The sequence below is a fragment of the Symphalangus syndactylus genome, chromosome 8, assembly GCF_028878055.3.
Source record: "Symphalangus syndactylus isolate Jambi chromosome 8, NHGRI_mSymSyn1-v2.1_pri, whole genome shotgun sequence".
Taxonomy (NCBI): domain Eukaryota; kingdom Metazoa; phylum Chordata; class Mammalia; order Primates; family Hylobatidae; genus Symphalangus; species Symphalangus syndactylus.
The window spans coordinates 43,745,023-43,761,033 of NC_072430.2; the positions used below are offsets into that span (position 1 = coordinate 43,745,023).

Here is a 16,011-nt window from a genome sequence, read left to right on the forward strand (position 1 = left end):
GACAAGAAGTTCTCATTTTTATGTTGTTTATATTTTGCTTTTTTTGTTTACTTATTTTTCCTTTATTGTCTGTTTCTTTTTTGTTTCTTTTAGGAGGTTCTTACTTTTACATGTTTGGAAAGAGTTTATTTTTTCTTTTTAAAATCATGACTTCTAAAAAACAAACAAAAAACAAGAACAAAATCATAGCCTCAACCTGAACCTTTCCATGCTGGTATTCTGTATTTAATGGGAGGTGTCTTAACCTAGGGTGCTTTGACTGTATTGTTGGGTTTTGAGCATCTGAACTCCTTAAATATTTATCTGTGTATTTACTGGGCATTACTATAGTTTTCAAGAGATTCTCAAAGGAGTCTATGACCAAAGAAAGACGATAAAAACATTGCTATACTGTTAGCTTATAACGGTGACCCTGAAAAACCAAGATATTATCTAATAAAAGTTACCTACTTTCTGCATTATACTTGGAATTTTTGGATACTCTCCTTTGAGCTTCCGGGTCTCCTTCTGCCATATTCACCAACCACACCATTGTTGCTGTTGAGAAAGACAAAATTCCAGGTAAGCACTGGACACACAAAGTATGCACAGACAACAACAAGCCATCATTTCTCCACACAAATCGCCAGTCTTCCTAATGCTGCCTTAAGACTGTTCAACAATTGCCGGGCGCGGTGGCTCAAGCCTGTAATCCCAGCACTTTGGGAGGCCGAGGCGGGTGGATCACGAGGTCAGGAGATCGAGACCATCCTGGCTAACACGGTGAAACCCCGTCTCTACTAAAAATACAAAAAATTAGCTGGGCGTGGTGGCGGGCGCCTGTAATCCCAGCTACTCAGGAGGCTGAGGCAGGAGAATGGCGTGAACCCGAGAGGTGGAGCTTGCAGTGAGCCGAGATCGTGCCAGTGCACTCCAGCCTGGGGGACAGAGAAAGACTCCGTCTCAAAAAAAAAAAAAAAAAAAAGACTGTTCAACAATCAGAAGTAAAAATAAAAAAAAGGTTCTCTTTGGTTTTAGCAGGTAAGAGAAAAAGTTCTGAAACTGAAGGTTTACTGTAGTACTCAAACTGCACCTGCTATCACAAAACTCTTCATCACCATTTTTAGTCCCTGAAAAGTAACCAGAAGGAAAACTGTTCAGGCCAGCAAGATTCCACTGAAACAATAGCTGGACTAGTTGAATATCCTAAATTCCAGGACAAACTGGAGCTCACAAAAGCTTCAGATGGTGATTATAATTCAAAAGATGCACAGAATAAATTTCCTTCATATTATGTCTCACTTTTAGAATGTTCAATAATGCCAAACCATGTTTTAAACTTGGAGTGAGAAAAAACGTTAAAAGCAATAAACATAATAGAGATAGTCAAGTGGCCTCCTCTGTGCCCCTTCTACAAAAATACATGTATATCAATATATCAATCCAGATCTAGACATACACATGTGCATCTCTACCACATTTTAGTTCAGAGACAATGTGAAAACTTTAAAATGGTGCTTCTCTCATATATTTCAGGCAGGAATGAAAAATGGTATAATCCCCATTGGAGGGAAATTTGGTAACATCTAATAAAACTACATGTGCATTAACTCTTTAACCCAGCAATATTACATTTTGGAACTTATCCTGAAGATACACCAACAATAACACAAAAGTACATATAAGCAAACACATGACATATGGGGTTATGGCGGTAAACAAATGCCAGCAGCAAGCTGAGTCCAATCTGGTCACAGTTATTTTTTATTTTTATTTTTATTTTTTTTGAGACGGAGTCTTGCTCTGTCGCCTAGGCTGGAGTACAGTGGCACGATCTCAGCTCACTGCAAGCTCCGCCTCCCGGGTTCACGCCATTCTCCTGCCTCAGCCTCCCAAGTAGCTGGGACTACAGGCACCTGCCACCACACCCGGCTAATTTTTTGTATTTTTTTTAGTAGAGACGGGGATTCACTGTGTTAGCCAGGATGGTCTCGATCTCCTGACGTCGTGATCCGCCCGCCTCGGCCTCCCAAAGTGCTGGGATTACAGGCGTGAACCACCGTGCCTGGCCTGGTCACAGTAATTTTAAACAAGATACTTGGCATTTATGTCTCTCTGGCTTTTTATCACTATAATTTTATCCATGTTTCTAATACTTAGGCTTCTTGAAGAACTTATGAAAGAAATACACAATCAAAGAAGCTGAACGACCACCTTGTTATTTCTGAGGTCAACCAAGTTTCATTATAGGATAACCTAATCAAATGATCAAAAGTTAACAGAAACCAAGCAGGCAATACACTGTTTAACTAAATCCAGATCTAAAGAAGAAAAACTGAAGGGCAACCACCAAGTATGAGGTTTATGGATTAGTTTTTTATCTTCATTTTTTCTAAAAACAGGGTCTCACTATGTTGCCCAGGCTGGACTCAAACTCCTGGGCTCAAGCAATCCTCCCGCCTCAGCCTCCCAAAGTGCTAGGATTACAGGCATGAGCCACTGCACCCAGCCTGTTTATGGATTTCTATAGCCTTTTGGAAATGAAGGCACCAGAGATTTATTAGGTTTTCTTTCTTTATGCAAGTATGAAAAAATATAGCTACAAGCCCCTTTGTTTTAGCTGTTAATAGTATCATGAAAATCAACGGCCAGCTAACTTTTTCTGTAAATGGCCAGGGAGTAAACATTTCAGGTTTTGTGTGTCACATATTCTTCCTTGTTCTTTTTTTTTTTTTTTTTTAATGTAAAAAGCATTTTTAGCTTATAAGCTGTACAAAAACAAGCCATGGGCCACATCTGGCTTCAAGCAGTAGTTTGCTAACCCCATGTTAATTATCATAAATAGCATATTTGTTAAATAAATAGTCCTAAAATAATATTTTTTAAAAAATCACTTTTCCTTTCACCTTAACACAAACACCTTAGATCAACAGGAAAATAAGCAGATTTCTTGTTTAAACTAAAAAAAAAAAAAAGGCCAGGCACGGTGGCTCACACCCATAATCCCAGCACTTTGGGAGTCTGAGGTGGGTGGATCACCTGAGGTCAGGAGTTCAAGACCAGCCTGATCAACATGGAGAAACCCTGTCTCTACTAAAAATACAAAATTTGCCCATTGTGGTGGTGCATATCTATAATCCCGGCGACTCGGGAGGCTGAGGCAGGAGAATTGCTTGAATCTGGGAGGTGGAGGCTGTGGTGAGCCGAGATCGTGCCATTGCACTCCAGCCTGGGCAATGACAGCGAAACTCTGTCTCAAAAAAAAAAAAAAAGAAAAAAGATATTTTTTTCAATGTAGCCTAGGCTGGTCTTGAATTTCTGGGCTCAAGCAATCCTCCTGCCTCTACCTCCCAAAGTCCTGGTATTATAGTCATGCCCGGCTGGAAAATATGCAGATTTAAAAATTAACATAATATACCCACCCCAACTGATATGAAATCAAAAAGTTTTAGATAAAACGATCTACCTCAAGGAATTGTTAGTTTCCCTTCTAGTTAAGCTCCCAGAGTGAACCACTTCTACTAATGACCACTAGGTAAGAAAAAATTAGCTCAAAGAGTAGGTGTATATTTTTTCTGTCAAACGACAGAAGTAAAAAACAAAAATGCTCATACATTTCCTGTCAGTAAGAGCATTTTGCATACTGAATACCCTTAACTGGGAGACAGTATTAAAATGCATAAAAGAATTACTGATTTTTAGAGAAAAAATAGCCAGGATGACTGATTTAAAACTTTTTATATTCATGCTTATATCCACTTCAGGGAAAAAGTACTTATTGGCATTGCTGTTTTCTTACATTCTGTTAAAAATGTAAGAAAAATGTAAGAAAAAATTCTTACATTCTGTTGAAAAAACAAAACAAAGGCCGGGTGTGGTGGCTCATGCCTGTAATCCCAGCACTTTGGGAGGGTGAGGCGGGTAGATCACCTGAGGTCACAAGTTCGAGACCAGCCTGGCCAACATGGTAAAACCCTATCTCTACTAAATATACAAAAAATTAGCCGGGCGTGGTGGCAGGTGTCTGTAATCCCAGATACTCAGGAGGCCGAGGCAGGAGAATCGCTTGAACCCAGGAGGCGGAGGTTGCAGTGAGCTGAGATTGTGCCATTGCACTTCAGCCTGGGCAACAAGAGTTGAAACTCCATCTCAAAAACAAAAAAAAACAAAACCTCTCAAACTCAATGATTTATATAAAATCCTCAAATCTTCACCAGACATTTAGTATTACAAAAGAACAGATGCAATCTTGAATCTACCTGATCTACACAGGAGGTAAGGGTTTATACTCCTATTTTCCCACATATGTTGAACTGTTTCTAAAATATCTCAGAATGTCTCATGTTCTGTGGTCATTAAATAGACTGGAGAGCTTTTTAAAAAATACATGCAAATCATCTGTATCATTCCAATTTTACCATTATGTGCTGCTAAAGCGAGCACAGACGTGAGTTTTAAAAATATTATATATGATAGGCTGGGCGCAGTGGCTCATGCCTGTAATCCCAGCACTTTGGGAGGCCAAGGCGGGCAGATTACAAGGTCAGGAGATCGAGACCATCCTGGCTAACATGGTGAAACCCCGTCTTTACCAAAAATACAAAAAATTAGCCGGGCGTGGTGGCAGGCGCCTGTATTCCCAGCTACTCGGGAGGCCGAGGCAGGAGAATGGCGTGAACCTGGGAGGTGGAGCTTGCAGTGAGTCGAAATCACACCACTGAACTCCAGCCTGGGCAACAGAGCGAGACTCCGTCTCAAAAAAAAAAAAAAAAATTATATGTGATAGATATTTTAAAACAAAGTAAATGCTTCTTTCTGAGTATTAAATTAACATACATGTTTAATGTTGCCGCAGACTGAAAGTCTGGTCCTAATTCCTCATCCATCCCTGTACTCACACTTTTGCCATGGACTCACTTTGAGTAGAATGTATTTTCCCTTCTCCCAACCTGTGGCTCAACTAAAAATATGGAAAAAAAAAAAAAAATTAGCCAGGCATAGTGGCGCATGCTTGTAATCTCAACTACTTGGGAGGCTGAGGCAGGAGAATTGCTTGAACCCAGGAGACGGAGGTTGCAGTGAGCTGAGATTGCACCACTGCACTCCAGCCTGGGCAACAGAGAAAGACTCACCTCAAAAATAAAACAATCGGGCACAGTGGCTCACGTCTGTAATCCCAGCACTTTGGGAGGCTGAGGCAGGTGGATCACTTGAGGTGGGGAGTTCAAGGCCAGCCTGGCCAATGTGGCGAAACCCCGACTCTACTAAAAATATAAACATTAACCGGATGTGGTGGTGGATGCCTATAATCCCAGCTACTCCGGAGGCTGAGACAGGACAATCGCTTGAACCCGAAAGGCGGGGGTTGCAGTGAGCCAAGATCACGCCACTGCACTCCCGCCCGAGCAACACAGCAAGACTCTGTTTCAAAAATAAAATAAAATAAAATAAAATTGAATCTTCCCTCTCCTTCAAACACCTTTCCTGAAACCTCTTCTCCTGTCAGGTCACCACCTGCTCTGCCTGTGAGACAGGAATCTTAGATGTAGTGCATGACATTTACTATACCTCTCCTTCTTCACTACCCATTCTCTGCCTACACCATCACTTCCACTGCCAGCACTGGCAAAACACAGAGACATGCATGCACACATATGCACCTTCCCTTTGGAGTACTGCTTCTGGTTCTATCACTCTACTGAAATTGCTCTCTTCAATGTCACTAATGACATCTTAGCAAATACTGTCTGGTTTACTTAGTCCTCATTACCTTTGACTTCTTTATAAAAAATGATACTCTCTTTTTTTGGGAGGGTGGGGATGAAGCCTTGCTGTCACTCAGGCTGGAGTGCAGTGTCGCGATCATGGCTCACTGCAGCCTCCACCTCCTGGGTTCAAGTGATCCTCCCACCTCAGCCTCCCAAATAACTGGGATTACAAGCGTGCGCCACAACACCTAGCTGACTTTTATATTTTTAGTAAAGACAGAGTTTCACCACGTTGGCCAGGCTGGTCTCAAACTCCTGACCTCAAGTGATCCGCCCACCTAGGCCTCCCAGAGTGCTGGGATTACAGGCGTGAGCCACCATGCCCAGCCTCTCTCCTTCCTGAAATTGCTTTTCTAGTAACTCAACAGAAAAATTGGCAAAAAAAATCTACAAGGATATACATCAAACTGATAACAGGGGTAAGTACTTGATAAGGCATTAAGACTAGAGATGATAGTTACTATGAAATTTATTTTTATCTGTAATTTTTATCCTTTTTCAAGGACAATGAATTACTTGTATAATTAAGATTAATTTTACAGGGCTGGGAGCAGTGGCTCACGCCTGTAATCCTAATGCTTTGGGAGGCCGAGGCAGGTGCATCGCTTGAGACCAGCCTGGCCAACATGGTGAAATCCCGTCTCTACTAAAAATACAAAAATTAGCCAGGCGTGGTGGCATGCGCCTGTGATTCCAGCTACTTGGGAGGCTGAGGGAGGAGAACTGCTTGAACCTGGGAGATGGAGGTTGCAGTGAGCTGGTGATTGTACCACTGTACTCCAGCCTGGGTGACAGAGAGAGACTCTGTCTCACAAGAAAAAAAAAAGATTAATTTCACAAATATGAAAAAGATTATACCAAGCCAGTTACAAAGTAAATTCAGATCTGTAGCTAAGAAACACATGAAAAAAAGTTCAAATAATCACCCAAAGCATCAGACAAACAATAAAAAATTAAACAAGATGTTATTTCTTTGCCTATTAGATCTCTTTCTGTCTCAGACACACACACATGCATGTATGCACAGACACAGGCGAGTATTAACAAAGCGGTGGCCGGGCATGGTGGCTCACAGCTATAATCCTGGCATTTTGGGAGGCCCAGGCAGGCGGATCACCTTAAGTCAGGAGTTCGAGACCAGCCTGGTCAACATGGTGAAACCGTGGCTCCACTAAAAATACAAAAAATTAGCTGGGCGTGGTGGCACACGCCTATAATCCCAGCCACTCCGGAGGCTGAGGCAGGAGAACTGCTTGAACCTGGGAGGCGGAGGTTGCAGTGAGCCGAGATCGCACCACTGCACTCCAGCCTGCGTGACAGAGCGAGACTCAGTCTCCAAAACAAAACAAAACAAACCAAAACACCAAAGGGGTAAGGAAATTGATACTTTCATATCACTGAAGGGAATGTAAACAGGCACAGCTTTTTTAGGAGGCAATATGGCAAATTATCAAAATTTAAATACATCCTTTGACTTAGCAATTCTACTCTAAGAATACATTTTATAATATTCATAAGTTCATGGATGCACTCTGTAAGTGCTGTCTGTGATAGAAAATAAATGGAAATGATCTAAATGTCTATTAATGAGGATACCCACCACTGAATATCTACGTAAGAGAACACTATGCAGCCATTTCATGTGCTGACATCAAAAAACAGTAATGATATTGTTAAGTGAAAAGTACTGGCTTGCCCGATTTTCTAGTATTTTCTTCTACTTCCTGTAGTATCCTCTCTTCATTGTCTCATTCTCTAAACACAGTAGTTGACAAAGTTTGACCCTTGTCTTCCTCTTCTCTTCTGCTTTTATTTGAATTGCTCGCCAGCTCACAGGGCTTAACTACCACCTCTCTGCTAATGTTCTTCAAGTCTCTATCTCAAATATCAACGTTTTCCCAAGCTCTAGCATTTCGTTTCTAAACTTCTGCTAGCAATGTCTATCTCAGTGACCCACAGGTACTGTCAACTAAATTAGATATGAGCCACAGAAAGATATAAAACTAAACAGATCCCTCACACAAGAAAACATGGCCAGGCGTGGTGGCTCACACCTGTAACTCAAGCACTTTGGGAAGTCAAGGCAGGAGGATCGCTTAAGCCCAGGAGTTCAAGACCAGCCTGGGCAACATGGCAAAACCCTGTCTCTACATAAAACACAAAAAATTAGCCAGGCCTGGTAGCGCGTGCCTGTAGTCACAGCTACTCGGGAGGCTGAGGTGGGTGGATCACCTGAGACTGGGAGGTCGAGGCTGCAGTGAGCCATGATCACATGACTGTACTCCAGCCTGGGTGGGAGTGAGACCCTATCTCAACAACAACAACCAGAAAACAGAGGAAAGCATTTTTTCTTCATCACCTTTCCTTCAAGCTTACAAATTCTCTCCTCAGTTGCTAGAACTATTGATTCCACTTCTGAATCCTCTCATCAACTCTTTCCCTTGATTGCTACTGCCACTACCATAATTCAAACCCCCATTACTTTCCACCTAGATCATGGCAATATCATCTTAATTATGCTTAGTATGCCTCTCATGATCTCAGTGTCCACCCCACCAATTCATCTCACACAGTGCTGCCAGCTTACAAAGGCACGGCTCTGCTCACATTACCCTTCCACTCAACAATCTCAGTTCCCCAGTGATCACTGAATAGCAGAAAGACATCTAAACCAGTCACTCAAAGGAATCCTTGAGCTTGCCCTAATCAGTAACTCCTAACAGGTTTTAAAATGGGAATGCTGGTTCCCCAATATCTAAATATTTTCTTTCTTTCTATTGATATTGAAAACTCTCTTAAATCAACATCAGGTAGAAGACAATTGTTTGCAAGGAAACAAAGAGATCTGCAGGAGTTCCAGGAATGCTGTGCATTTAAGATGAGGACAAGTACCATGAAAATGACCATAGTTACGTGTGCTTCAGTTCCAATAAATTCTACACTGATTACTAATTCAATATCATTCTCAAATACTTACAGGAGTAAATGAGAGCTGGAAAAAGCGTTTCATTTCTCTCCTGAGCTGTTTCAACCAGCATACGAAGTGGACCTTTCGGACACAAAACAGCCACTAAATCTAGAAAAAGAAAAACAGAAAAGACATCTGATAAAATGTATGGGCTAAACTGGTAAATGGGTGTTAGGGAGGAATTAACGAAGGAAAAAAGTTTAATGTTTTTTGTCTCTTTTTACACAAAAAGATGTTGAATGAATATGAAATAAATGGCAGGTGAACTGGTGGGGGTAGGGGGGACAACCTAAACAAAATAAAACCACACAGAACATTTGTAAAAATTTCATTTGGGTTTGACTGCTGTTTGCTTAGTGTACAGTGTATCATTACTGGGGTATAGGAATAAGTCTTCCCAGTTTAAAGGAAAGCTGCAGAGATAATGATGAGATAGACTATTTTAAGCAGTTGTCAACCTACAGTGAGCAGAAACAGGGAGAAGTCACTTCTAATCACGGATATGAACTATAAATAAAAAGACTACTCTGAGATGAATTTAATAAAGGGGATTTGACTGAACTTTTCAAAATATGAAGAGCAGAGTAGAAGAAATTCATCCCTTCTCCTTTTTAAAAGCAGTATTACGTACTACTGAGAAATACTTGAAGTAAGAGGGCAGTAAATTTAAATAAAACAAAATAATAACTCTTTGCAAGATAAAGTTTATTACTTCTTTACTCTTTGGTCACAAATATTCAGGTCTCAGAACATATGTGGTGCTGAAAAGTAGCTTATTTTACAAAAATAATAAATCAGAGAGGAAACAATATGCCTGTTATTCCTGTTTATACCACCATTTCTTTCCATCAACTGCACTTTTTCTTTCATTTTCTGTCATGAAAATTCAGAATATAGGCCGGGCACAGTGGCTCATGCCTGTAATCCCAGCACTTTGGGAGGCCGAGGTGGGCAGATCACGAGGTCAGGAGATCAAGACCATCCTGGCTAACACGGTGAAACCCCGTCTCTACTAAAAATACAAAAAATTAGCTGGGTGTGGTGGTGGGCGCCTGTAGTCCCAGCTACTCGGGAGGCTGAGGCAGGAGAATGGCGTGAACCCAGGAAGTGGAGCTTGCAGTGAGCCGAGATCGCGCCACTGCACTCCAGCCTGGGCAATACAGCGAGACTGCATCTCAAAAAAAAAAAAAAGAAAGAAAATTCAGAATATGAAAATATAAAAATAATTGTAAACACTGAAAAATATAAAACAGGTATAGGTAAACTTGTAAAGGAAGAATTGATAGCTTGTGTTGACATTATTGTCACTTAGAAGCATTTACATTTTAAAATTTCACGTCTTGCCGGGCACAGTGGCTTATGCTTGTAATTCCAGCACTTTGGGGAGGCTGAGGCAGCAGATCACTCGTGCTCAGGAGTTTGAGACCAGCCTGACCTAGATGGCAAAACCCCATCTCTACCAAAAATACAAAAAATTAGCAGCTCATGGTGGCAGGTGCCTATAGTCCCAGCTACTCAGGAAGCTGAGGTGGGAGGATTGCTTGAGCCCTGGAGGTGGAGGTTGCAGTGAGCCAAGATGGCGCCACTGCCTAGGTGACAGAGTAAGACCCTGTCTCAAAAAAAAAAAAAAAAAAATTCATGCCTCGAAGTGGTCATGTCTCTTTGTATAATAATATATATGTACAATATAATATAGTATATATAGAACTATAATATAATATAGTACAGTAATAAAACACACATACACAAAGAAACCTCTACTCTCACCACTTCTACTTCAATTTGTTTGAATGAGAAGTCTGCCCTGCTCTGAAGTAATGAGATTTTCAACTTGTTTGACTCTGCCACATTCAGTATTATTTCAGTTTTATGATATACTCTCCCTTAAAGAATTGCTAAATGATAAACCTGCTTATTTTTTAGAGCAATTAAATTAAAATTGCTTTTGCTTTGAAAATTTCAGAACTTTTTTGACAAATTAAATCTTGAAACCTTGTAAAAATGGAGCCAAGAATCACTACTCTAAACATTGGGTACAAAAATCTCTTTTGTTTAAAAGGAACTCAAAGCTCTGTAGAGATACTCATTTGTATGATGTGCAGACAGAATGGAGGGTTGATGGTAAAAATATTGTAATACAGTGAAAAGAATATTGGACTTGGGATTCAGATTCAAGATCAGAGTTTAAGTTTGGGCAAATAATTTACCTCTGTAAACTTCAAGTTTCTTAGCAGTAAAACAGGGATAATAACTGCCTTGATACTTCATAGGATTATATAAAAATATAACACTGGGCTGGGTATAGTGGCTCACGCCTGTAATCTCAGCACTTTGGGAGGCTGCTTGAGGCCAGGAGGTCAAACACCAACCTATGCCTGTGGTCTTATCTACTCGCTAGGCTGAGACAGGAGGACTGCTTGAGCCCAGGCTTTTGAAGCTACAGTGAGCTATAATCGTGCCACTTCACTCCAGCCTGGGAGACAGAGTAAGATCCTGTTTTTTAAAACAGAAAAAATTTACTGATAGACATTGTTCTAAGTGTATTATTGTATTAAATGGATCATTTAATTTAATCTTCATAACTGACATAGGAGTTGAGTAACTTGTGTGGTCAAATAGCTAGTAAGTGATGAGTAGGCCGGGCGCAGTGGCTCACGCCTGTAATCCCAGCACTTTGGGAGGCTGAGGTGGGCAGATCACTTGAGGTCAGGAGTTTGAGACCAGCCTGGCCAACATGGTGAAACCCCGTCTCTACTAAAAATACAAAAATTAGCTGGGCGTGGTGGTACGCACTTGTAGTCCTAGCTACTTGGAAGGCTGAGGCAGGAGAATCGCTTGACCCCGGAAGGTAGAGGTTGTAGCGAGCTGAGATTACGCCACTGCACTCCAGCCTGGGCAACAAAGCGAGACTCTATCTCAAAAAAAAAAGAAAAAAAAAAGTGATGAGTAGAATTTGAACCCAGACATTCTGTCTCCAGACCTGGCATTCTTACTCACAGATAAGCAAGAATAGATGGTTACTTTGCAAACCATCAAGTACTATACAACATAAGGTAATTACAAAAGTCAGAGAGAGTATATGACTTCCACAGTTCCACAACTGATTACTCAAATACAAGAACAGAACCAGTTCAATCCTATTTCCTCAGACTTCTTCGTCAATCAAATGAGGATGATGTTTCCTATTACAGGCCACCAAACATTTTAGTAAGTATGTAAATAGTGATAAAAGTGTATGGCCAGGCCGGGCACGGTGGCTCATGCCTGTAATCCCAACACTTTGGGAGGCCGAGGCGGGTGAATCATGAGGTCAGGAGATCGAGATCATCCTGGCTAACACGGTGAAAGCCCGTCTCTACTACAAATACAAAAAAATTAGCCGGATGTGGTGGCAGATGCCTGTTGTCCCAGCTACTTGGGAGGCTGAGGCAGGAGAATAGCACGAACCTGGGAGGTGAAGCTTGCAGTGAGCCGAGATCGCGCCACTGCACTGCAGCCTGGGTGACAGAGCCAGACTCCGTCTCAAAAAAAAAAAAAAAAAAAAAAAAGTGTATGGCAAGGCATGGTGGCTCATGCTTATAATCCCAACACTTTGGGAGGCCAAGGTGGGAGGATCGCTTGAGGCCAGGAGTTCCAGACAAGCCTGGGAAATAGTGAGATCTCATCTCTGCAAAAAAAAATTTTTTTTTTTTTAATTAGGCATGGTAGTGCATGCCTGTAGTTCTATCTACTTTGGAGGCTGAGGTGGGAGGATTGTTTGAGCCCAGGACAAGAGTTTGAGGCTGCAGTAAGCCATGTTCATGCCACTGTACTCTAGCGTGGATGACAGAGAGAGATCCTGTCTTTGGAAGAAAAAAACAAAAAGAAAAATAAAGAGTATGGCCATGGCCTTATAATATAGAAGTGGTCACATATTAATCTCTGAAAATGGATCACTTTTTGGCTTTCATACAGGGCAATAGCCACAGAGTACGTACCTGAAAGCTGCCTGGGTTAATGGCTGGAGTCTGTTCTAACTGTTCAGGACCCATGTCACACTGGTGGTTACAGAATGTGAATCTCACACTGTCCAAATTGGTTTTATTTTTAAAAGAATAATTCTATACATTACCTGATAAAAAGTAGGTAACCTAATTTTGATTTTAAAAGTGAATTAAGGCCAGATGCAGTGGCTCACATCTATAATCCCAATACCTTGAGAGGCCAAGGCAGGAGGATTGCTTGAGCCCAAGAGTTCAAGACCAGCCTAGGCAATATAGCAAGACGTTCTCTCTACAAAAAATAAAAAAGTTAGTCAGGCATGGTGGTGCACACCTGTAGTCCTAGCTACTTGAGAGGCTGAAGTGGGAGGATCACATGAGCCCGGGAGTTCAAGGTTGCAGTGAGCTATGACTGCGCCACTGCACCCCAGCCTGGGTGACACAGCAAGACTTTGTCTCAAAAAAAAGAAAAAAGCTTATGCAGTAAGATATAAAGGAAAAAAATCATTTAAAAAATGAATTGAGCATTTTGTGTGTCTACCACTCTGCTTGTGCTTTTTTTTTTGCTTTTTTTTTCTGAGACAGAGTCTCGCTCTGTCACCCAGGCTAGAGTGCAGTGGTACCATCTTGGCTCACTGCAACCTCCACTTCCTGGATTCAAGTAATTCTCCTGCCTCAGCCTCTCAAGTAGCTGGGATTGCAGGGGTACGCCACCACACTCAGCTAATTTTTGTATTTTTAGTAGAGACGGGGTTTCACCATATTGGCCAGCTTGTCAAAACCTCAAAATGCTTGAAAAACCAAATTTGTTTTGAGACAAGGTCTTGTTCTATCACCCAGGCTGGAATGCAGTGATGCAATCATGGCTCACTGCAGCCTTGACCTCCTGGACTCAATCGATCCTCCCACCTCGCCTCCTAAGTAGCTGGGACTACAGGTGTGCACCACCAGGCCTGGCTAATTTTTGTATTTTCTGTAGATAAGAGGTTTTGCCATGTTGCCCAGGCTGGTCTTGAACTCTGGGCTTAGGTGATCTGCCCGTCTCAGCCTCCCAAAGTGCTGAGATTACAGGCATGAGCTACCATGCCCAGCTGAAATCTTCAAATGAAAAAGTTACTATAGCTAATTAATGATTTACTGAAGAGTTATGGGATGTACACATTACCATTTTCTCTAAATCAAGATAAAGAGACGAGGAAAGAAAACACTCCAGTAAGGCATTCCTGTGACAAACAAATTATCTGTCTTGGGTTTTACCATATACTGAAATCACAGCCAAGATGAGCCACGCAGTCCATTCAGGGAGGTACTTGATAAACACCAGCGCCATGAGGGCACTAATCATAATGAGATATGCCTGCTGGAGTCGAAGTGGACCTTTCCAGTGAATGGAAATCATTCCCACCACACCAAAATTCCAGATCAGGAGTGCAACAGTAATGTAGTCCACAGCAACGTTATAGGTTTTAAACACTTCCCTGAAAAAAAATTACACAGATTTTAAAAGATTTATGTACAATAATTTTCACCAAAACATTATTTAGAATAATGTGATGGCTTCCAAACATTAGATATTAATATCCCACCTTTATAATTTTACCATAACCTATATCAACTGTGCTATTATTTATTTAATACTTCCCTTTAAATAATTTACTCTTTTTTTTGTTTGTTTTTGTTTTTGAGCCAGGGTCTCATTTTGTTGCCCAGGCTGCAGTAAAGTGGTGCAATCATGGCTCACTGCAGTCTTGAGCTCCGGAGATCAGGTGATCCTCCCAGCTCAGCCTCCTAAGTAGCTGGGACAACAGGTGTGTGCCACCATGCCCAGCTAATTTTTCTAATTTTTTTTGTACAGATAGGGTTTCACCATTTACCCAGGCTGGTCTAAAACTCCTGGGTTCAAGCAATCCGCCTGCCTCAGCCTCCCAAAGTGCTGGGATTACAAGCATGAGACACAGTGCCTGGACAATTAATTCACTTTTTTCCCTCAAGTTGAACAATTCACCTTTTTTTCCCAAGCTGAACTTTTTCTTAACAGGAAGCTCTGTATCATTCATATAAATGGGAAACCAGTTGCACAGGCCATAACTATAAAAATAAGTACAAACAAGAAAAAAGATCATATAATACCTAAAATACCATACTATACTTTGGGAAATATTAGTTTAAAACATCTGAAATTAGAAAAAATTAAACATGTGCTAATAAATTTTATAGCTAGGATATAAATTTTCATATAATGAGATTTAGCAGTCATTAAAAATAGATATACGCAGGCTAGGCACAGTGGCTCAAACTCTAATCCCAGCACTTTGGGAGGCTGAGGTGGGAGGATCACCTGAGGCCAGGAATTCCGGACCAGCCTGGGCAACACAGTGAGACTCTATCACTACAAAAAAATTTTAAAATTAGCTAAAGGTGATGGCACATGCAGTCCCAGCTACTCAGGAGGCCGGGGCAGGAAGACAGCTTGAGCCTGGGAGTTGGAGGCTGTGTGAGCTATGATCACACTACTGCACTCCAGCCTGGGCAACAGAGCAAGACCCTAACACTAAAAAAGAAAATAAAAAAATATATATATATGTATGTATTTTGAAATTTCAAAGTGGGAGATAAATCATCTTTCCAGATAGCATCTGAAACCCAAAGTTTATGCTTAAATAAAGGTGTGCTTTCTTTCGCCTTCAAAGCGGGAGAAGAATCATCATACACACACACACACACACACTTACATATACACATATATACAAATATATTTTTTAATACACATATATAAACATGCAGTATAGGCGTAACACACTGTTGCTTGAAAAAATATAGGATCCCATTTATGATCCCATGTATGCAAAGCAGTGTGAGAGAAGAGTAAATGAGAAATTGATATATTAATTCCTGAAAGGATGACAGGACTTATCTTTAGGTGGTGGGAATCTGGTCATTTTTCTTCTTTATAATCTTATATAATGTCTTTTTTAAAAAAATAATGAATGTTAAGTATTTTTATAATGAAGAAAATGCTATTTTAATTTTGGGGAGGAAAAATCCACCATCTAACAACAAAGAGATTGCAACTGTAGAAGATGCCTGAGGTAACTGAGGAGAAAGCACGCACGCCTTTAGGCATAAACTTTGAGTTTCAGGTACTGTCCAAAAAGATGATTCCTCTCCCACTTTGAAATTCCAAAACAGAGCAAACACTGAAATCTCTGGACAATGTAGATATTTATATTAAGCATTTCCGGTATCCTCGAACTAAAAAACAAAAACAAAAACAAAAGACAACAAAAAAAATCTATTTATTAATCTTTGGCTAGGT

General features: G+C 40.9%; 1 protein-coding gene and 1 long non-coding RNA gene across 7 annotated transcripts in view; both read right to left on the reverse strand.

Moving 5' to 3' along the window:
• The window catches only part of PSEN1 (presenilin 1), a 90,490-nt gene that overhangs the window by 13,795 nt on the left and 60,684 nt on the right, over window positions 1-16,011 (reverse strand). For all 6 annotated transcript variants that reach the window (XM_055288905.2, XM_055288904.2, XM_063644294.1 and 3 more), the window contains exons 7-9: window positions 13,953-14,173; window positions 8,725-8,823; window positions 451-537 (exon numbers count right to left, since the gene is read on the reverse strand). In XM_055288905.2, coding sequence (XP_055144880.1) covers window positions 451-537; window positions 8,725-8,823; window positions 13,953-14,173 — 407 coding nt within the window. The remainder of the gene's footprint in view (window positions 1-450; window positions 538-8,724; window positions 8,824-13,952; window positions 14,174-16,011) is intronic.
• LOC134737309 (uncharacterized) lies at window positions 10,720-13,946 on the reverse strand. The gene is made up of 2 exons (XR_010122075.1): window positions 12,910-13,946; window positions 10,720-12,780 (listed from the first exon to the last, which is right to left on the reverse strand). It is a non-coding gene; the product is annotated as an uncharacterized lncRNA (long non-coding RNA).